At 46.3% G+C, this 22,193-nt stretch overlaps 1 protein-coding gene across 2 annotated transcripts in view; it reads left to right on the forward strand.

Moving 5' to 3' along the window:
• RASSF8 (Ras association domain family member 8) overlaps window positions 1–12,221 on the forward strand; it is an 82,509-nt gene extending 70,288 nt beyond the window's left edge. The window contains exons 4-7 of one of the 2 annotated variants that reach the window (XM_064654167.1): window positions 2,625–3,514; window positions 5,841–5,985; window positions 7,101–7,256; window positions 8,171–12,221. In XM_064654167.1, the coding sequence (XP_064510237.1) occupies window positions 2,625–3,514; window positions 5,841–5,985; window positions 7,101–7,222 (1,157 nt within the window). In that variant the 3' untranslated portion in view covers window positions 7,223–7,256; window positions 8,171–12,221. Of the gene's footprint in view, window positions 1–2,624; window positions 3,515–5,840; window positions 5,986–7,100 lie in introns of both variants that reach the window. The other variant, XM_064654166.1, reaches the window with a different exon arrangement.
• The last annotated feature ends 9,972 nt before the right edge of the window (window positions 12,222–22,193 follow it).

Consider the following 22,193-nt stretch of genomic DNA (forward strand, 5'->3'; position numbering starts at 1 on the left):
CCTACAACAACACCAATGCCTGCAACAAACTATAAATCTTCATGGATCAATGAACAATATTGTGAGCTGGCAAAAATCTCTCACTTTATATCTTGGCATGGTAAACTTGTTTTTGAAATACTTTATTAAAACAAACCTTAAATCTGTTTCTTAGAGTGTTGGCCAAGCATGTTAGTGCGCTGATTTTTTTTTTTTCCTTTTTTCCTCTTTCCCCATCCCCCAGTGCCTGCCTACAGTCACTTATTTATAAGGCTTTTGGGGTGGTGGATTGCTGTTCTCATGCTGCCTGGTTTTGTTGATTTCTATCCGTCAAATCCTTAAGCTCTCACTCCTGACTTGGAAGTGAACATGGACATTTTGGTCTCTGAACTTGACCAGCCAGCGACCTCTGGGTTAAGGCAGGAGCCAAAGCTGCCCGTTCTCTAGGCAAGGCCTCCAGAGCCAGTTTTTGTTGTTGTTCGTGCATCCTGAGCTAATTGTGAGAAAGTGAGATCAGAGGAGCCATTTCCAACACAGTAGTTGCATCTTGGGAAGCTCTTTGTAAGGCAATATTGAATTTTAGGGGGGTGCATAGCAGGTTAATTACCACAGTCCCCTACAAATCTGAGCTGAGGAGTCCACGTGAGTGTTGTGATTGGAGGTGGGAGGCAGATCTCCAGCCTCAGATTAGGATATTTTTGTCCTTTTGGAAAAAGTGTGGTGCTTGGGCAGGTGGTATGAGGAAAAAAAAATGCATTAAATGGATTACCACTGATATCTACATTTCTTCCAACTCTTCCACTCTGTAGTTGTATGTATGACAGATATTTTAGGCACTTATGTGCTGAAATAAATCATTTGAATGATCATCTGTCATGGAAATGGATATAGGTAATGCATTAAAGTAGTTAATGATGTTTTTAAGGTTAATGGCAATTGTGGAGCTGTTCAGAAATTCATTAGCATCGTGTGCTTTAAAAGCAGTTGATCTTTCACATCTTTCTGTAAACACTGTTGTGGCTTTTAAGTGAAGTCACTTTGATAAGGGAAACTCTCTTCTGCATTTGGAGCGTGCTGTATCTCAGAGTAGTAAGAGGAGTTTGGAAAAATCCCATGAGGGGTATCAGAGGAAGAAGATTCCTGAGCTGAATTTAAGCATGTCAGGTGGCAGCACAAATGAAGACTTAAACGTAAGTCTTGTACTGTTTTGTTCCCAAAAAGCACACCAGACTGCACTCACTGTATATCAAGCTATCACCAGAGTGCTCAAAAAAACTCCCAGCACTGTTAAAGGACTTGAGCTGCTTCCTGAACGATGAGTATCCCAGGGGGAATGTGGGAGCTGCTGTTCCAGAGGAGCAGCCTGTGCAGGGAGCCCCATTGCTCATTTGCGGTTCAGGCAGCCTGTGTTACTCTGGTCCCTGTGCTCTCCTCAGTGAAGGTTTGTCACACCAGCAACAGTGCCAGGGGCCATCTGAGCTGGCATCACACTGCTGGGACCTGGGCTGGCTCTCCCCAGTGTCTGAGTGGACAGGGGGGGCATGAACTGGGGGACTGAGGCTCTGTCAGTCATTAACAGCTGCCTCTCATTGATGAAACAGCCTAACAGCAAACACTCCTTCCTTAAATTTGATGTTTCTCAGTGGCTGAAACATGTGGGACTCCTGTTCATGTTTTCTTCCTCTAGAGCTTTGTACTGGGTGTATTTACGTGGTGGTTGCCAGCATCACTGGGTCACTTGCTTTAAACTTTGCTGGAGGGTGGTGAGGCCCTGGCACAGGTTGCCCACAGAAGCTGTGGCTGCCCCATCCCTGGAAGTGTTCCAGGCCACGTTGGATGGGGCTCTGAGCAACCTGGGCTAGTGGAAGGTGTCCCTGCCCATGGCAGGGGGTTGGAACGAGATGATCTTCACGGTCGCTCCCAACCCAAACCACTCTGTGATTCTGGGAATCCAATCCCTCCAAACCTGGCGGCAGCCCCGGGGGTTGTGTGGTTTCCCTGGTGTGTGGGGTGTGAACTGCTCCTCGCCGCTGCTGCGCGGGAGAGGGTTTGGAGCTGAACTCAGGGATGTGCGGGCACGTCAGTGAGGCAGCGTGTGCTGTGACACGCAAGAACAGCGCGGGGGGGACGTGGGACGGGACACGGACACTCCTCGGGGCTGTGCGGGGACGGGACAGCCCGCGGGGCTGTGCGGGGGATGAGGGATGGACAGACACCCCGTAGGGCTGTGCGGGGGATGGAGGATGGAGAATGGGACATGGACGCCCCCGGGGCTGTGCGGGGGGATGAGGGATGGATGGACGCCCCGGGGCTGTGCGGGGGGATGAGGGATGGGTGGACACCCCCGGGCTGTGCGGGGGGATGAGGGATGGATGGACGCCCCGGGGCTGTGCGGGGGGATGAGGCATGGACGGACACCCCCGGGGCTGTGCGGGGGGATGAGGCATGGACGGACACCCCCGGGGCTGTGCGGGGGGATGAGGCATGGACGGACACCCCCGGGGCTGTGCGGGGGGATGAGGGATGGACGGACACCCCCGGGGCTGTGCGGGGTGCGGGACACGGACGGTCCCGTGCCGCGCTGTCCCCGCGGTGTCCCCGCAGCGCCCTCCCGCGGCCGCGCTGACGCTGCGCTCTCCCCGCAGGGCGCACCGGGCGGTACACGCTGATCGAGAAGTGGCGGGACACGGAGCGGCACCTGGCGCCGCACGAGAACCCCATCGTGTCCCTCAACAAGTGGGGACAGTACGCCAGCGACGTGCAGCTGATCCTGCGGCGCACCGGGCCCTCCCTGAGCGAGCGGCCCACGTCGGACAGCGTGGCGCGCATCCCCGAGAGGACGCTGTACCGGCAGAGCTTGCCGCCCCTGGCCAAGCTGAGGCCGCCCGGGGACAAGTCCATGAAGAGGAGGGAGCCCAAGAGGAAATCCCTCACCTTCACCGGGGGCGCCAAGGGGTTAATGGACATCTTCGGGAAGAGCAAGGAGTCCGAGTTCAAGCAAAAGGTGCTCAACAACTGTAAAACGACGGCAGATGAGTTGAAGAAGCTGATCCACCTCCAGACGGAGAAGCTGCAGTGCATCGAGAAGCAGCTGGAGTCCAACGAAGCCGAGATCCGCTACTGGGAGCAGAAGTACAACGCCAGCCTGGAAGAAGAAATCCTCAAGCTGGAGCAGAAGATCAAACGGAACGAAGTGGAGATTGAGGAGGAAGAATTCTGGGAAAACGAGCTGCAGATCGAGCAGGAGAACGAGAAGCAGCTGAAGGAGCAGCTGCAGGAGATGAGGCAGAGGATCCTGGAGTGCGAGAACAAGCTCAAGGACTACGTGTCTCAGATCCACAACATGGAGAGTGGCCTTGAAGCAGAGAAGCTGCAGCGGGAAGTTCAAGAGTCCCAAGTGAATGAAGAAGAGGTGAAGGAGAAGATCGAGAAGGTGAAGGGTGAAATTGATATTCAGGGCCAGCAGAGTCTGAGGCTGGAAAATGGCATTAAAGCTGTAGAAAGGTCTTTGGGCCAAGCGACCAAGAAGTTACAGGTAAGATTGTGTGTTTATCCATAGCTAAAGGAAAGTCAGACATGACTGTGGCAAATTTCTCTCAACCAGATTTAGAGCCCGTGGAAAAAAAAAAAAAAAACACATGAGAAAGTTTCCACTGTGACTTGGGGTAAAAGGAGGAAAGTGTTTCATTTTCAGATTGCATTTCAGATTTTTTTTTTTTTGAAGGGCAGACAGTTTTCATTTCACCTGTGTGTAATTTGCTCATTGAAACCATCTGAGATGAAAAACAGTAATTTACACCATCATAGCCTTTCTTGAGGCTAAGCTTCTGATCCTTGCTAGGTTTGTCTGCCACCAAAAGAGATGAATTAAAAAGAACAGTCCAAAAGCAGCACCTGGATAGATGGATGTAGAGCTAAAGTAGCTGTTACCTTACAGAGCTTTTGTTTTAAAGAACAGCATCCCCCTTTTCCTGGCTGACTTGCTGGTTAAATTCAGATCTTCCAAGCTTGTTCTAAACCTAAAGATGCACAAATCTAAAGTCCAGGAGGAAGTAAACTGAGCTCTGTATTGTGGAGTTTAGGGGGGAGGAAATAGAGAAATATTTTCTTGCAAGCTGAAATTTAATGATTAATATTCACAGAACTGCTGATTTGAAACAGGAAAGTTGAGCATGGGTGTTTTTTATAGAGTTTTCAGTAAGGAAAGAAAGAAAATTTTGATTCACTAAATTTTCTGTGATAAGAGCAGGAAGGTGGCATTTTTTAGTGAGAACTTTTTAGTAATTTGGACTAACTCTTTCATCCCTTTCCTGTAGCCACCCGAGTAATGTAATTTTCCAGCCATCTGAGGTTATGATCAGTTGCGGGTCAGATGCAGCACTCTGGTCTCCTGGTTTGTAGAAGAAGATTTTAAGTGCAAAAAAACCCCGACCCCCCCCAAAGCAAACAAAAAAACAAAAACACCCTTTTTCAGATAAAAGATCCCAATAAAGTTTCATGATTAGATACTAAATTTAAGACCTTAAAACATACATAACATTTCAACCTTACTTTCTGTGAAAGCTGAGAAATGTCAAGAACAAGTTACTTATGTTAGTTCTGCTAACCTGTGTATTTCAGTAATTTAAAAAAAAATAAAAACCCCGGAATTTCCTTCAGTGGCAACTTTGTTACAATCTCATAAAACACGGAGCTGCACAATTAACACTGTAGTAAGTAAGTAAAGACAGTTGAGAATTTCCTGTGTCCCAGTTGTAGGGTTTAATGGACCTGAAATAAAGCGAAGAATTTTTCTGTAGAATAGTCTTAAAATTTTGTTTCCGTTTCTCCATCCAGTTCTCCAAAAGCTCGTAACAAATGAATGATCTGTTCCTAGGACAGATCCACAAAACTGTTCCTCCACAGTCCTCGTGTGAGTTCACATCCCGTTCTGCTGACACAAGATAATTAGGGAAAAGAAGGTCAGCCCACCCTCTGTCTCTTGCCAAAACAAAGGTGTAGCAGTACCTGCTGCATTGGAATGCCCATGGATGTGCTGCCTGGCATCAGAGTAGCCTATTCCCTCTGTGGCCAGATAGCAGGAATTCCATCCTGGCTGGGGAAAGAAAAAGTACCAGATGCAGCTCTCTGCTAATGAAGCTCAACCTGAGTGTGGAGGGGAATAAATAAGTCTAAGACTGTTGTAACCTCTCAGAGCTGTAAGTTTTGCATATCATGCCAGAAGTACAAAGCCTTGAGGAAAATCCTAAATTATCTTCTGTGCCTTGAAGGGCTGGTGAACCAGCCAAGCTTTGGCCTCGTTGCACAAAATACTTGCAGAGAGAGAAAGTTCTGTCCATAAAAATTTAGGTAGAAAATGCAAAGAACAAGAAGAGAAAGCAATTACACTCCTTTTAGTATCAGAGCTGTCCAAGCCATGCTGGACACTTCAGGAAGAGCTAAGATTTGGTGCCAGACTGCTGCTCAATTGATTATTGTTTCAGAGGGCACACCGTTACCTTTATTTGCTTACATCTGATGCACCAAAATTTTTCTCAGGTGATATGAGTAACATCTGCTAGTCATCCCAGGAGCAATATAAAAGTATAATATATAAAAAAAAACAGTAGTCACCTGTACTTAGAGTTAGACTCAATGATCTCAGAGGTCTTTTCCAACCTAATTGATTCTCTGATTCTAGTAAGTCATAGTGAGTGTTGACTCACTTTTTAAATGATGAGATTAAAAAACCTTTAAATTCTTCAGTTTGCATTTGAATTCAAAAATTGGAGGCTTTCTCATCAAAAGGAGTTGTCCAGTTGTAAGTGGAGCCTTGAAATGCTGCTTTATATGCTCAGCAGATGTTTTCTCTTTCCCGGCAGGACAGGGAACAAGAACTGGAGCAGCTGACAAAGGAGCTGCGACAGGTGAACCTGCAGCAGTTCATCCAGCAAACAGGAACGAAGGTGACGGTGCTGCCGGCAGACCCCGTGGAGGTGGAGGCCCCACATGTGGAGCTGGAGAGAGGTGCAGCCCTGGGAATGCCTTGGCTGGGAGGGAGAAGGGGTTGGCACTGCCTTTACCTGCTGCTTAATGCCAGCACTGGTCCGTGAAGAGAGCGCTCTGTTAGCAAAGGCCTCAGCAAAACACTAACAAAGCACGTTGTCGGATATTCCTTTTTGTTCCAAGGATTCAGCAGGCTATAAATAAAGAGCAGTGTGTGGATAACTTCTCCCTCACTGTGCCTGGGCATGTGTTTGTCCCATCAGCAGCCAGTTAAGCCAGTGGCTTTCAAGAGTGGCTGTGGGCATGTAAAGCTGGCATACAACATCATTGCACTTCTAACACTGCTGCTCATCTGGGTTCTTCCCCTTCTGGTGTTGTCAGAGTAGGAAAAGGAATGTGTCTGGATCTCCAGAAATCCCAGACAGCAGCCACACGGGAATAGGAGCTAATCCAGCTGGGCTGCCAGCCATCCAGAAGCCCTGCACAGATGGCTGTTACGGCATGTGCAAATTGACTGTGCACCCAGTGAGAGCAGGGCAACCTGCACGTGCCCACAGCTGGATTCACATTTTCCTGGGCAGAAACATGGGATGTGTGTCAGAGCTGTGGCACAAGCACAGCTGTGTGCTTTGACAATACTCTGCTTTCAAGGGGTCTGTTTGCCTCGTCATTCTCTTTAGCTGGTTCTGTTCTCCTTTTGGAAGACTTTCCAACCAAAAGCCACTGGGAGCATAAGGGGGGGCTGGGGGGAAGGAGCAAAAGACAACCAGGCCTTAAAATGTCAGTGTGAACTTGTGTGAACTGTCTCTTTTGAGTGGGCAGGAAGCTGAAGCTTTGAGTTATGTACAGGTACAATCCCTTCTTGTGCTTTACCATATAAATGGGTGCATGTTTTTCACAGGAGAGTAATTGTTGTGGATAGCTATTTCTGGTAGATATTCCTGTTTCGAAATGAGTAGGAAGTATTATACTCCTATATACACCTTATATCTCATCCCTTCCTACCCAGGCATTTCAATTGTTTGTTACGTGTGGTGTTAGGTTTTTTTTCTTATCACACTAAGCAGGAAGAGAGGAGGTGTTTTATGGATGTACCCCTGATGATGACTTTTCTAACTGCCTTCTTTCCTGTTCAGAGCCAACATTTCAGTCTGGGTCACTGAAGCGCCCTGGCTCCTCGAGGCAGCTCCCCAGCAACCTTCGGATCCTACAGAATCCCCTGTCGTCTGGTTTTAACCCGGAGGGCATTTATGTATGACAGTACATACCTCTTCTGGAGAGGACCTATCAAGGTACCCTGGACAAGATACACTTTATTTTATTCTGCCAATGATGAATGGAAGAAGTTTTTCCTTGTTTTATTTTGGGCTTTTTGTTACGCCACCGTGTTTTTGTTTTTTTTCTTCTTCCTCCAACACGCCACTCGGAGCCATACCCTGTGCACTGATGCTAAAGAGATAAAGCTGTCTCGATTCCTAACTGGCAAGGATGACCTTGCTGTCAACACAGCTAGAGTGCAGAAACCTTCGTTGTTTTTGCCACTTCAGAAGTGTTTGGGAAAGTATTGTCGCTTGTATAGGCATAAATGGAAGACTGAGGGTGAAGGAAACCGTGTATGCAACTTCCCTGAGGTTTAATTTATTCCCTTTAATCAATGGACCCGTGAATGTTGACCTTTTATATTTTTATTTTTAACTTGTGAATAATCACATATGGCTGTGTGTCAGTCTGACAAGGTGACTTTAATTTGTGTGTGCATACACCCCCATTTGATCAAGTACAGCAACCTGCAATGCAGAGTTCTGTGGGGTGCTGAACCATTACAGTGGTTTCTCACCACTAACTTTGTTCATTTCTGTTGTGGGTCATAATATGTCATGTTCCATCCATTGCTACCTTTTGAGGCTTGAAAAGTGAGCTTGTGGGTTTTACTTGCTGTTGAATCTGCCTTTGAATGAAGCACCTAGTGTTCAAAAGATTTATGGATTTTAAACCTTGGCTTGGTAAAAATATTTCCAGCATATAATTGAGGATGCACTAGTTAGATGATATTTTATTACATAGAATGTATATTTGAAATATTTTGCCACATTGTATATGCCTTTTGAGAAAAGAACAATGTAAGAAATTGTCTTCATATATCTTACCAAAAGAGAGTAGGAGGCTTTTCACTGTGTGTGATTTTGTACTTTATTTTTTCCACTAGCCATTACAGTGTTCTTGTTTTGAGGTAAATCTTGCTGTTGGAGGAGAAGAAAGACACAAACCAAATAGGCATCCTCTTCCAGCCTTCCAGAATTCACTCAAGTTTTGTGGAGGGAAGAAACCTGGCAGAGTCCCTGGCAGAGTCAATAGCAGAGCTTTCACTGAAGTGAGTGGGGCCAGGATTTCATTCAAGTTTAGCCCCTCTGAAAGACATGTTGCTGCTCAGTCACTTGCAGAATGTAAAGCTCACAAGCAGGAAATTCACACATTTGGTGGTCATTTTTTGCAAAACATGTGAAAAGAGAACATTTTTGTATCTTGGTGTTGCTTTAATGCAATCAAAGCTAAGCAAGGATTAAACAGAGTGGTTTCCCAGCAGAAAATTAAGACAATACCAGGTAATTTGTTGGTTATAGACCTTGATGTTACATTGCTGAAGTGGACACCAGGTTTGTGGAGAAAGTGACTGCCATCAGTGGGACACTGTAAACATTGGAGGCTGGCCTCATGGATGAGTTAGAGAAGGGATGGGCCTTCCCTAGTTGTGTTTGGATTTTCTGTTCTAACAGCAACTCATAGCACCATCCCCACCTTGGAGATCCCCTTGGCATGAGAGATGGACATCGTGCTCTCACTAAGTACTGAAAACTTGGGCTTAGTGGCAAAATGACAGAGCTCCTGATGGCTTTAGTAGGGTCAGGATTTTACCACTAGTAGGAAACTCCATGCTTTTTGCCACAGAAAAATACTTAATTCCTAGCATCCTCTCGTGTTGATTTACTGATGTGCAGATAAATGTTAATTTAAGTCTCCTTTTTAAAAAAAGGAGCTTCCCGACAATGGAAGTTTTAAAAGATATAGTAGAAGATGAAGGATTCTTGAGTGTTTATTGCATCTTTTTACCTTTCCACTTATTAATGGCATCATATATTCTAAAAATGCTGCTGTATTTAGACTAACAGCAACAGATAAGGCTGTGAATATATAAAGGACCTTTCCAAATGGACTCTGAATTTTTACTGTTTAACTTATCATCAGGTCTTTTTTTTTTTTAATCTTCCATCTTCCCTTGTGAGCAAACTGGAAAATTATATGTTCCTACCTGAGGAATCTTTGCAGTGCTCACAGATTTTATTGTTAGTTTATCACAGTTCTGTGCTCATGTTTACTGTGCCCGTAACTTTGTATTAAACAAAAAAGAAAGAATGTGTGTACATATATATATATATATATCTATATATTAAAAAAAGTGTAAAATATACATAGTTTGGGGACAATATCTGTCCAAGGTACTTGAGCATATATGCCTTACATTCTGGGTTCAATTTACAGAAGTGAAATGGCCCTCTCCAGTGGATATCTTGCATCTTCAGCACCTCTTGATGTTAGAGAACTGAGGCACTCAGCACCTTGCAAAGTCTGGCCCAAATTATGCTGCATGGGGGTGGGGGGAAACAGTCTTGTCCTGAGATGAAGTATTTTTAAGGCAGATCAGCATACTTACCCCAGCTAATGTTTCTGTCATACTTTGTGACCGGTCCATCTCCCACAGATGTCAGTTGGAGCTGAATTGGGCTCTTGCATCATAACAACTGCTCTCTTTCTCTGCCAAGTTATTCTTTAGGATAGAGGGAGGAAGAAAAGGATTAAAAGGAATGGTAAGAGCAGCTTTGGAGGGCTTTAACTACGTCTCTGTAATAGAATCAAAGGAGGAATTTGCCATTTAAGTTAAAAGAGTAGCACCTGCTGACTGCAGCAGCTGTTTGACAGAGAGGCCAGCCTGGAGCTGGCTCAGGAGTGGCCACTGCACCATCCCTGAGTGGACCCTCCCTGTCAGGGCTTTGGCACATGTCAAGGTGATCTGAAAAACGTTCACAGCTTCAGCCACTCTTATGGTCAAGGAGAGGCTTTGGTATCCAGACCTGCCATTTGTGAGACACTTGACAAATTCCCCTGCCCCCACCATACTCTTCTTGCTTCTTGAATTTCACCCAGGCTGAAGTTCTGTAGCATTTTCACCCTCTCTGTAAATAAACCAAAAAGAAATGGCATGCCCTTGCATTAAATGTGAATTGAGCAGTGTGTAACAGTTAGAAAAATTCCTCACTCTACAGCATTTAGAATTTTGCTTCTGATCAACTGCAGAACCTCACTCTTTCTTTACAACTGTAGAAAAAATTCATTTTCAGAAATGTTCCAAACCTACTTACGGGGCATTAGCAGAAAGGAAGCAACACATACTGATTTTAACAAGTGCCATATTATTTACTGGGCAGCATGATAAAAATGGGGTTTTTTGCTTGCATTAAATAGTTGAACACACAAAGCACTATTTTCCAGTGCACGGGGAATTTATATGGAGAACTCCTGTAATTTATTACTAGTGGAAATTAACTGTGTTATCTCTCTCATCCATGAGGATACAGGTTATTTTTGCTGGAGATGCTATGTCGTTAGGAGAAAAGGGGGGGTGACCATTTGAAAAGCCAGTAGGTTAAGGCTAAGGTGAACAATCCGAATGCCCGAGCAAGGAGAAACTCAAGTCCCACTCTGAAAAGTCAGCTAGGAACACGCCTCCCAGGATCTTTTAGTGGGACTTAGGTTCCCAAGTGCCTGAATTGCTTCTGGAAATGGTATGTTAGCTTTGAGATTACTTGCTTTTCTTGAACCCTTGCAAGTTGGGAGGAAGTTCTTGAAGAAAAGAACTACCCCTACTAGCATTAGCAATATGCAAATGTGTGAGGTAAGAGGGAAAAGATCCTTTAGTGAAATAAAAATCTCCTCTTGGGGCAGCAATTGCCTTGTTTTTAGCGTGAAGAGTATTGCATTATTTTAGTGAACTGGGATCATATGAGTATGATCAAAAAAAAAGAATTGATCCTGTAATTTTTAGTGAGTTACCTTGAAGCATATAAATTCCTGATGTGCATTAACTTGAGTGAATTGGGCCTTAATGATCCATGTAAATAACAAAACTGTATTCAGATATTTTTTTCAGAAAATAGTCTCTAATGGTCTGTACTGTATTAAAATAAGTGTCAAAGTGTTACTTTTATATTACACCTCTTTTTTTTTTTTTTTTGAACATTGAAATGTGCATGTTTATTCTATTTGCTACAGTATTTTAATGTTTTGGATGAAGGCCATCGGTTGTATGGAGATGACAAAACAATCATTCTGTCTATTTATTCAGTATTGCTGCTTAAAGTTTTCAAAATAAAGCTTTCAATGCCAATATAGTGACTGATTGAAAGCTGTTCTAGCTCTCTTCAGGTGTTTTTTCCTATGTTTATAGAAAACTAAATAAGTGAAATTTGGTATATATAGGCTGTTATACCAGCAAGGAATTATTGCAATAATACTGGGGGGAGGTTGGGGGTAAGTGTGTGTAGTATATACATAAATGTATGCATGCAGTGAATGCCTTTAGGCCTCAAGTAAATGGAGTGCTGAAGAATGTTAAATCCTTTGTGGTCCTGCAAGCACTTTACACATGTGATCAAGCACTGGTTAGTGCTTCATGGTGCTTGTGAGGGCAGAACAAGGTGGTCACAAAGGATCAACTGAGAGCTCTTTGAACCAAAGGAGATTTAAGCACATTCTTGAGTGTTCCAGTTTCTGACTGGGGCCTAAAAACATGTTCTGATACAAAAGTCTTGCAGTTGCAGCAAGGATGCCTCAAGCATAGCTGGTACCTCTGAAAATTTTAGTAGTTCTGCCATGGATGGAGTGTGCCTGCTCTACTTGTAAAGGGTATCAGAATGCAGAGTGTTCACCCTCATGACCATCCTGTGAAACAACTAACTAGGGATTCTGACTGGAAGATTTGGGTTGCTGGCGCTTTAACCTAGAGAAGCAACGCAAACTAACTGTGAAAACACGAGTGAGCGTTTTATTACTGCTCTGCTTCAATGCAAGATGAAAATCTGTATTATATGTAACTATATTTTTTGTCACTTAAAAAGCTTCTATTTTTTATTATTCTCATGAATGGTTGACAAAAAAAGATATTGGATATGCTCCCATACAATAAATTCCCCTCTGAAACTGTGGATCTTTCCAGTTCGTGGTTTGCTGGAGTTGCACCGTTCATCTCGCGCACGTCTCACGGTACAGCTGCTGGGACTCTGTCAGAGAACACTGGGCCTGAAAGCAGGGCCAAGGTAAAGCTGGGTGTATCTGCAGCTCAAACATCTTCAGAAAGGGCTGTGTGTTGAGCATTAGGACACTGAACAATCCTAAATGGCAGCTTACTTGGTGTGGGATACACAGCTGGTTGGGTGTGGGGCCTCTGTGGCAGACAGGCCCTCTGTCATAAGCGTGCACGTGCTCTAATCTTAATCAGATAAAGCCCAGGCACTACAAGAGAGTAGAGCATCTTGTTTTGAGCTGAGGAACTGCTTCTAGGATTAATATGAACCCTGAACAGATAGAATTGGCCAGCAACTCGCAAGAAGTGTAACTTAACTTAAAGCAAAGGGGTAGAAGTTTGCTTGGAGGTGATCAGGGAAGGGAATTGAATGCTCAGAATCTTCACACAACAAATGCAGGGTGCCTTGATCCTTCAGGGAGCAGAAAGAAGTTAAGCTTTGAAAAAGGAACTGCAGGCCTGATTCAGGTGTAGTTAATTGTGCTGAGGACCTGAGGGGGTGCAAAGATTGCTTGAGATCATTTGAGTTAATCAAGGCAGGGAACTTGCTACAGCTTGAGACTTGTGATTTAAGCCATCCAAATGCAGGCCTTAGTCTGATATCCCAACAAATGGATTTTCCTAAGCTAACTGGAGCCTAATCTCATTAGAGGTGAGGAGCAATGAGCTAACACTGTTGACTGGTGATAAGACAATGTCATGAACTCCACTGGAACCCTAGCACGTGGCACTCATGTTGTCAGGGCTGTGTAAGTTGTGGGGGCCCTCTGCTCCTGAAAGGTGCCCTTTTCTGCCCCTGTGCAAGTCAGCTGGCTGGGTTTTGTGGTACCTAAGGTTTCCCAGCGTGCTCAGCAGAGCCAGGGCTACAGCTGATGGTTCTGATCTTTTGCTTTGCCTTCAAAGAACAAAGTGGTGTATTTGTATGTGGCTGCTGCAGCACTAACTAGCTCAGTGTAACTGGGCCACTAATGATTGCAAAACCAGACCAGATTAATGGTCCATTTTGTTCAGAAGCTGTACTGAATTCTTCTGCCTGTCACATCTGTGTCAGCTAGGTGGTATTTCTTTATAATCCCAATTTTTAATGATTGTTTCAACTAAGATGTCTCGCGTCTGAAGTAGGGCACAATGAGCAACAGTCCCCATTACTGCCTTTATTGAAAATGATATATTTGCTACCTTTGGTATTGTAGCTAGTGTTAATGAGTATTTTCTAGGTCAGCCACTGCTTCATCATTAACTTTCTCCAGAAATATTGGAAGGAGGCAGTCTCAACTGGTCTATTCTGTTCCACTTTTCCAGGTGGGTATGCAGTGTACTTTTTTCCATCCTTTGCGGTGAGCTCCCTGTTCCATGTGCTGTCAGGTCAGCAAACCCTGTCAGCAGGGTTGATGTGTTAAACATGAACGACTGTCCAGGGGTTGACTTGGAAAAAACCTCTTTGGCATGTGGCAGTGCAACAAGGAACTGATGCAAACGGGGATAATAAACTTAACTGAGCAACCTCACCACTTTTCTGATCAGCTTAGGCACTGCCAGTGTCCTCGTGTCACTTCTGGTGGGTCTGTCTGTGCCTCCCCTGGGCAGGAAACCTCCTTGTCATAGACAGCCCTGGAGTTTCTCCTCTGTGAATGTGTATTTGCTCTGCACTGACTCCTTCCTAGGACAGACGTTTGTCCCTTGTGCAAACTGAAGTTTGATTTCTGGAGGCTTTTCGGATCTGAATCCCTGGCTGTGGAAAGGCTGCAGGGATCTCTGCTGTCTCTGGCAGTGAGAGAGTGTCATCACGGTACCATCACACTTCTGTTCAGTTATCTAGAAGCTGACAGAGGTAAAATACAGCTACACCAGACCGGGTTTTTGGCTATGGGAGCTGGAGGTTTGATGTTTATCTCCAGTATTTGCGGTGATCTGCACAGGTTAAGTAAGTTTTGTTCCTGAAAAAGACAGAATGATGCTACTGTTCAGGCTATAGTTTTCCCTTTCTCTCCATCACTGTTGCATATTTTGTGCTTGTTGTTTCAGCTACGCACTTTGTCTTGTTCTACCCCTCTGCAAAAGGAGGAAAGCAGTAAGTAATTGGAAGACTTAGTGAGAAAATGCAGTATAGAAGATCTAATATTCCATCCTGAGTCAAGTTGTAGGGAAGAAATGTTTGCTATTATTTCTTTTTAATGAGCAAAAGTTTGGAGAAAAATATTCAGAAGAGCTCCAACTGGACTTCCTCCACTTCCTCACAAGGGGACTGATCTCTCCTCTCTGCTGACCCGTGACAGGACCCAAGGGAACAGCTGGAGCTGGGTCAGGGGTTTGGGCTGGATATTAGGAAAAGGTTCTTCCCCCAGAGGGTGGTTGGGCATTGAACAGGCTCCCCAGGGCAGTGGGCACAGCCTCAAACCTGCCAGAGTTCAAGAAGCATTTGAACAATGCCCTCAGACACATGGTGGGATTGTTGGGCCATCCTGTGCAGGGCCGGGAGTTGGACTCAGTGATCCTTGTGGGTCCCTTCCAACTCAGGATATTCATTCTGCAATTCTGGAAAGGAAAGTCTACTTAAAACAAACCTTATCCAATGCAACACATATGAGTGGAAATAATTACCTGCCTAGGTATTTTAAAAAGGAGGGCTTCTGGTTAAAACAAAACAAGAAGGGGAGGGTGGTGGGAGGAGGGAAGTGAGATGTAGACCAAGTGAAACACCTTGAACCTCATTCATATTTACCCTGAAGTCCCTTTCACTACTGGTTTGATGGACAGTGAGTCATCCAGCTTTGAAGCTGGTGACATGGTATCACAGGGTACCATCAGGAGCTATTGCTAAAATGAAATTCAGGCCAGCCTTTAAATGGGGAATAACTGGAATTTCTCCGTGGTTGCCTATGGAGCTTCTCCTAAATTACTGCCTGTCACAACTTGCAATAGCATATCCCTTTTATCAGGTGTACCAAACTGCTGCTCATGGAATGTTATGTGCCCAGAAAAGATGATTTGGCTTTAGCAGTCACAGTCAACCTGAGGTGAACTTTGGTCAGTGAGGTAGAACTGGCCCTTCTGGCAAGCTGAAGAGAAACCCGAGAGCACCAGGCGACCTTTAACTACACTTTGTTGCTACAAAGTTGTCTTAAGCGTTCCCTTGACCTGGCAAACGTGCAGCGGGATTGCCAAGACTATGACCTGGATTCTCCATTGTCATGTAGCTGGCGTCATGTAGCAAACGAGCACAGAGGAGAGACAGTGAGACAGTACATGAGAAAGGCAACTCAGCTGCCCTGAGAGGTTTGCTGGGATGCAGGGCTCCTGATAAATTTGTCCCCTCGGCTGTGCCAGCACTGCAGTTCCCAGCAGGCCCACACGAGAGAGCAGCAGCACACGCAGCAGCCACACAGCGCCAAGAGAAGCAGGTTTTCTAGGAACACACAGCACATGATAGAGAGTCGCGTGAGACACCCAGCATTCTGTCCTTGAGTAGGTTCTTTCAGAACGGACACAGTGGTACTAACAAAGAACCACATCCCAGTCCCAGTGTGTGTGTGTGTAGCTGACACCCAAATGATGCAGTTCCTGCAGTTCCTGTGCAGGCCTGGAAGCTTTTGGAAACCTGCACAGATGGGGGTCGAAACATTCCATTTCAGGGATTATCCCATGCCTGGAATTTACCTGTGCCTGGGAAGCTCTTGTTTCATTTCCCAGCTCTGCCACAGATCTCCTGTGTGTGACCTTGGGCAAGCTACCATAATCCCTCTGGACTGGAGTCCCCCAGCTGTAAGCTTGAGATAATACTGCCTCATCCCCTTTGACTTTGTCTATATATACGGAAGGCCCTGTGGGGAGCAGCATCTCGTTTCCTATTTGTTTGGCAAGTAGTCCTAAGAACAATGTGGTCCTGAACTTGGCTGTGCCATCCAGATACTGCTGCATGAAGTGTATTTTTATATCCTATCAAGAGGATGACAAGAAGTCACTCTGAATTAGTTTTACCTGGCAGGGAGAGGAAGATGCAGGCATGCAGAGGGAAGCCAGGGGTTTCTGAAGGTGAATTTTTGTTTAGCTTTAAGTAGATTTCTTTTTCTAAACCGGTAAAAAGGAAAGGCAAGTAAAGGAATAAAACCTCATTTCAACTTTTTTTCAACTCTCTTTTTGCAAAGCTGTTATGCTGTTACTAGAGGCAGCGTAAATCCTTTTGCAAGTGCTGTTTTGGGAGTGTGTTGTGCCTAATCGATAGAAATGATTCACTAAAGAGGCAGAGATTTGCTTGGTGATGCTAAATGTTCCAGTGTTCCCACAGGTCTGATGATATTCTAACAAGGTGCATGTAACCAGTAAAGCACGGCAACAGTTTCCCATGTCACAGTTTTCTGTAGATACCCAAGTGCCCTTGGGTATTAGGAGCTGAAGAGATAAAGGGCACCAGAGTTAGAATTGTAGGAAGGTGCCTTTTTTTGGTTGTTTCCTGATTCCAAAGCGTTTCCTACGTGCTCCAAATAAATTGAATTAACTCACACTTCAGCTGCACTTACTCTGGAGTCCTGCACAGAACGAACACCCTTCAGCATGGCTTAGGACAGAGACTCAGCTGTGCTGCATGAAAGATCATTTAAAGATGTTGCCATCTGAACTTGTTTCAGTAATAATTAGTGCAGCTGCTGGCATTTGACAAGGCAATGAATAATCAGTCCTGCTGCATCTTATCTCAAGTCCTGCTTTCAATAAAGTTCTTGCTGCTACCTTTGTCCGTCACCTGAGGAACTGTACAGCAGGAGCCACCTACTTCTAGGAATACACATCTCCTTTGGTAGGATGGACTTGGCCTGCCCCCAGTGCAATCATACAGGATAAGCACAAATTTCAGGTGCTGTGGGCAGCCACAAAATGCGGCTCAGTAGCCTTGAGAAGTGTCAGTCAAAGTTAACAACAATTATAACAAGCCATTCTATGCTAAAGTGTCAGGTTTGTGTTTTCTTGTAGTGCAGATCATCACGACTCGAGTTACCTCCATCAGTCTTTCACCTTCAAGACTTAAAATATTTTTAGAACCTGAACTAGGAATAAGGGAATCTCTCTGGCATTGTTCTGTCTCATTTTGGCTATAGAAATACATGCTCTTTATGATGAACAAGAGATAGGCTCACTGCATTTCCCTGCCTCCTTGTCTGATTAAAACCAGAAGGTGAAAAGGTAACTGAGGCTCTTTATGGACAGGAACTCCACCTGAGTGATGGAATTCTGGGGTGGCTGTTTTGGGGTTAAAAGTTTGTTCAGGTGACTGTACTAAGCTTATTGCTTCTCTTGTCAGCCAGAAGCTTGAGACTGTCCTGCATGGTGGAGGTGCCTTCAAGTCAAGGGGTTGGGCTTGCATCTTGAAGGCACTGCCACACAGATGCATCAGGAACATCTGGGGAAAGGAGGAGATCCCCTCTTACAGACTCCTTACAGGTTTGTACAAACATATTATTTGACTGTACCTCTTAGGGAAAATGCTGGGTCAGCCCTGAACTAAAGCCCCAGCCCAGGCAGCTTTGTTGCTGAAGGTACAGGTGATCCCTGAGGAAAACGAAAGGGTCGTGCGCTACCTTCTCACTGACTTTGGCAGGCAGCTGAATTACCCTCAACCCCTATGAGTGTACTGCCCTGGGGTTACTAAACTCGAGTAACTCCATGACGTTACTATGTACTTTTAAAAGCACTTATTGCAGACTCGGCATGTTCAGCAATCACAGCAAACAGCTGGACTCCTGGAAATACCTTCAGGGCCTGGCAGGGCACTGATGGGAGTGTGCTTCCCATGGATGGCTCCTGGGGCACGGCACACAGATTGCTCTCAAAGGTCATTTTAAATAACTGTACTTGCCTTGTAATTTACAACACTGGAATCAGCCCCATGACCAGTTGCATTAGGTATTTTGCAAAGCCGCTACACACTTTGCAGACATGGATATACCTTTGCAAATCTTATTTCTCTGCTCTGTTGAACAAACTGCAGACACACAGCTGCTCTCTGGTGTGCCAAGGAGCAGGAACATGTGCAGCCCAGGTTCACACAGATGTGTTTTTCTTTACCGACAGACTAGGAACGCCCACGAGTGTTGTCTCACGATGGCAGCTTGCTAAGCAAAGGTAGCACCTTTTCTCCCAGGTATCAGGAGGTGCTGAAGCAGCCTTGACTCTGACCCTTGTCCACATACATTCCTGTACTCTTCAGTTACCTTGGTAGCACCTGTAGTAAGGAGTTTTTACGTATTGTACACACTTTCTAATTTTTTTAAGCAGTGTCATTAAACAGTTTTTTCCCCTATATCTCCTTCCTGCCTTCACTCTGGAAAACGAAGTCCTGATTGAGCGCATTCAGCGTGACAGACCCAGCAAACTGCCTGCATGTGTCCAAACCAAGCATCTGTAGGAGTCAGCAGTAGCAGAAAAAAACAAACCCATTGTGGTTTCAATTCCCTGACTCCCAGCAGCTTCTCCCTGCAACAACAGAGGGCACCACTCCTCACACAAAAAGCTGAAGCTGGAAAAGGAGCAGCCCTGCCTTTGAGTCATAGTTTGGTAACTGGAACATTTATCTCACAGTAGGTGATTGGGAATGAATATTCTTCCTCCAAGGATATTCACCTCCGTCTGCATCTCCTGCTCCCTGTGCCAAAAGCTGCTCTCAGAGATGTGTGTGCTGTTTCTCTGGTTTGCACAGAATAATTAAGCAGTCGCCTTTTAGCTTTAGCTTGTTTGATTAGAATCTTCACTTGGGGGAAGAGGAAACCAGAGTGCCAGTTACTACCACAGCTCCTGTGAAGATCTGTTTTTATTCCAGTGGGTTTACAACATAAAATGCACAAACATGCTACAAAGCAGGGCTGGAGCCTAGGTTTCTCCTCTTAGGTGACTGTGATATCTCTTCTGATCATGCTGTGCTGTCCAACAGGTGCCACCACGTGAGCGCTGCCACCACCAACAGTTCTGAAATAAAGGGAGCAAATCTAGTTCAGCCCTTGAAAAAACACTGATTTGTGCATCTCCCTCAGAGAAAGCTCCAGGGCAGAGCTCTGAGTAGAAAGCAGTGATAATCATCTGAGCCCAGAGCAACCGGAGGGTGGAGATATTAACTAATTTGTATGTGGCTCTCTCCTGGTCCCACAGGCTGTGGTGAGTCTGTGTCCCAGGCAACTGGCTGGAATCACATGGAATCTGGTGACTCTTGTGTCCAGACTGTGTCATGTGAGCGGCAGCAGGTTTATGGTGTGGCTGGGATCGATGGCTGCTCCCAGGCCCTGAGGTTGTGGTAGGAAACAAACCAGCAGGAGCTGCTGGGACTGTATCCCTGCTTTTCCCTGGCATGAGCAGGAGGGCCCATGGGATGCCATCTTCCAGCCTTGGGCTTGTGGAGGTATGTCTGTAACACACGTGGGAGGATGTGACAGGTGGGGTAAGGGATGACTGGCAGCTCCTAAATAAAAAAGTTCAGGTATATAAAACACGTAGCAGTTTCAGCTAGGGGGACTCCTGGTCTTTTTGTGCAGCTATGAAAAGACTGGGGGTGCTTCAAAGCTAGTCTGGTTTTCCAGTCTATTTTTTCCAGTTCTGGGTTTTATTTTTTGCTAATAAAGGGTCTTACCTTCACCTACAGACCTCGTTTTGCTATATCAATAGACCTAGAAGAGCCTACAAGAAAAATGGAGACTATTTACAAGAGCAGGTAGTGACAAGACCAGGGGGAGTGGCTTCAAACTGACAGAGAGCAGCTTTAGATTGGATATTAGGAAGAAATTCTTCCCTGGGAGGGTGGTGAGGCCCTGGCACAGGTTGCCCAGAGAAGCTGTGGCTGCCCCATCTCTGGAAGTGTCCAAGGCCAGGTTGGATGGGGCTCTGAGCAACCTGGGCTAGTGGAAGGTGTCCCTGCCCATGGCAGGGGGTTGAAACTGGATTATCTTTAAGGTCCCTTCCATCCCAAACCATTCTGTGATTCTGTGACAGTAACAACACTGCTATTTAAGAAGAATCTAAGTGAAAAAAGAGTCTGCTAAGGTGTTCCCTGATGACATTTTATTATCCCTCCAGCTGATGCCCTCTAGGGCTGTAAATCTCTCGGTCTTTGTTATTTTCTGTACAGAATTGGTCCATACCTGCATCATATCCCATCAACACGCATCAAGAAAACCTCTTAAACGCCGGAATTTCCAACTCCCCGGCGACCCTTTCGGAGGAGACAGAGCAGGTTTAGGTTGGGCATGAGGAAGAAGTTATTCACAGAAAAACAGTGGTTAGACATTGGAACAGGCTACCCAGGGAGGCGGTCAAGTCACCGTCCCTGGAGGTGTTTAAGCAAAGAGCGGACGCGGCACTTGGTGCACCACGGTCTAGTTGACACGGCGGTGGGTGTTCGGTCACAGGGTGGGCGCGGTGATCTCAGAGGTGTTTTTCCAACCTAATGCACTCTGTGATTGTCGGATGGAAGCCTCATCCCCCGCGCCGTGCCCGGGCCGCCATTCCTGAGGGGAAGAACTCCCCCCTCCCCTTCTCCCCTCCCCGCTCTGAGGCGCCGCGCGCGGCCCCGCCCCCGCGGGGGAGGAGCGACCAATGGCGGCGGCAGCCGCCGCTGGTGGCCCCGCCCACTCACGCCCCGCCCCGCCCGGGGCAGGCGCGGCCCCGCGCGCACGTGCCGGGCAGCGTGCGCGGCGGTCACGCGGGCGCGCGCGTGACGGGACGGCGGCGGTGGCCTGAGGGGCGGGCGGGCGCGCGCGCGCACTTTGCACCGAGGCGGGAGCGGGGACAGGGAAACGGGGAGGGGGAGAAAAGGAGAGGATTCCTGGGGAAAAAAGCCGCAAACCGGCCCCTTATCACCCCCACACACCCCGAGGTGCCTCACAGGAGCGCCGTCCCGCACTGACGCCTCTGTGCGAGCCCTGGGGTGCGCAGGGAGCGCCGGTGCTGCCTGAGCGCTTTCCAGCCGTCCAGACCAAACCCAGTGGGACAGTCCCTTCCCTTTTCAGAGAGTCAGTTAGGTTGGAAAAGACCTCTAAGATCATGGAGTCCAACCTGTGACCGAACACCACCGTGTCAAACAGACCGTGGTACCAAATGCCACATCCAGTCATTCCTTAAACATCTCCAGCAACACTGACTCCACCACCACCTTGCCACCCCCTTCCAATGGCTATTCACCCTTTTTTTGCGAGTAACTTCCAACCTAGTGCAGCTTAAGACTATATCCTCTCATTTCAAGCACAGCGTGAAAAGATTTTTCATCTTTAGTTCTTTTCAGCCTCTCAGTCCCTTGCAGAATAAAAGAGTTCAACTTCCACGTTAAAAGGAGATGCTCCGTTTCTCTGACTGGCAGTCCTGCAAACATATTTGGAGATCTTGCTGCCCGAAGAGAGTATGGAGTCTCCCTCACTGGAAATACTCCAGAACCATCTGGACACAATCCTGTGCCATGTGCTCTGGGATGACCCTGCTGGAGCAGGGAGGTTGGACCAGATGAGCCACTGTCGTCCCTCCCAACCTGATCCATCCTGTGATTCTGTGAAGATAAGCTTTTTTTTTTGTGCATCACCAGGCTGCTTTATTGTTACAGAGTTTGCCCTTTGTGGTTTATGATTGTTCCCACATGTATTTGATGGAGATACTGATATTCCAGGTCCTGCAGCTGGAACCCAGGGCCCAGTCTTATGAGCTTTACTGGAAGCTGTGATCACTGTACAACAGAAATACTGATTGGGGTCACTGCTCGCAGGATCCAAACCTGAAGCCAAATCAGTGGGCTCTAGCCAAGTCTGGAGCCCTTAATGTTATAATTAGGCCCATGCAGAGGGACTGCTGCTCCCACGTAAATGGGCTCCTTTGCAAACAACATCATGTGTAAGAAAATCGTGGGCCTGCC

This window comes from Pseudopipra pipra, chromosome 5 (genome assembly GCF_036250125.1).
Source record: "Pseudopipra pipra isolate bDixPip1 chromosome 5, bDixPip1.hap1, whole genome shotgun sequence".
Lineage (NCBI taxonomy): Eukaryota > Metazoa > Chordata > Aves > Passeriformes > Pipridae > Pseudopipra > Pseudopipra pipra.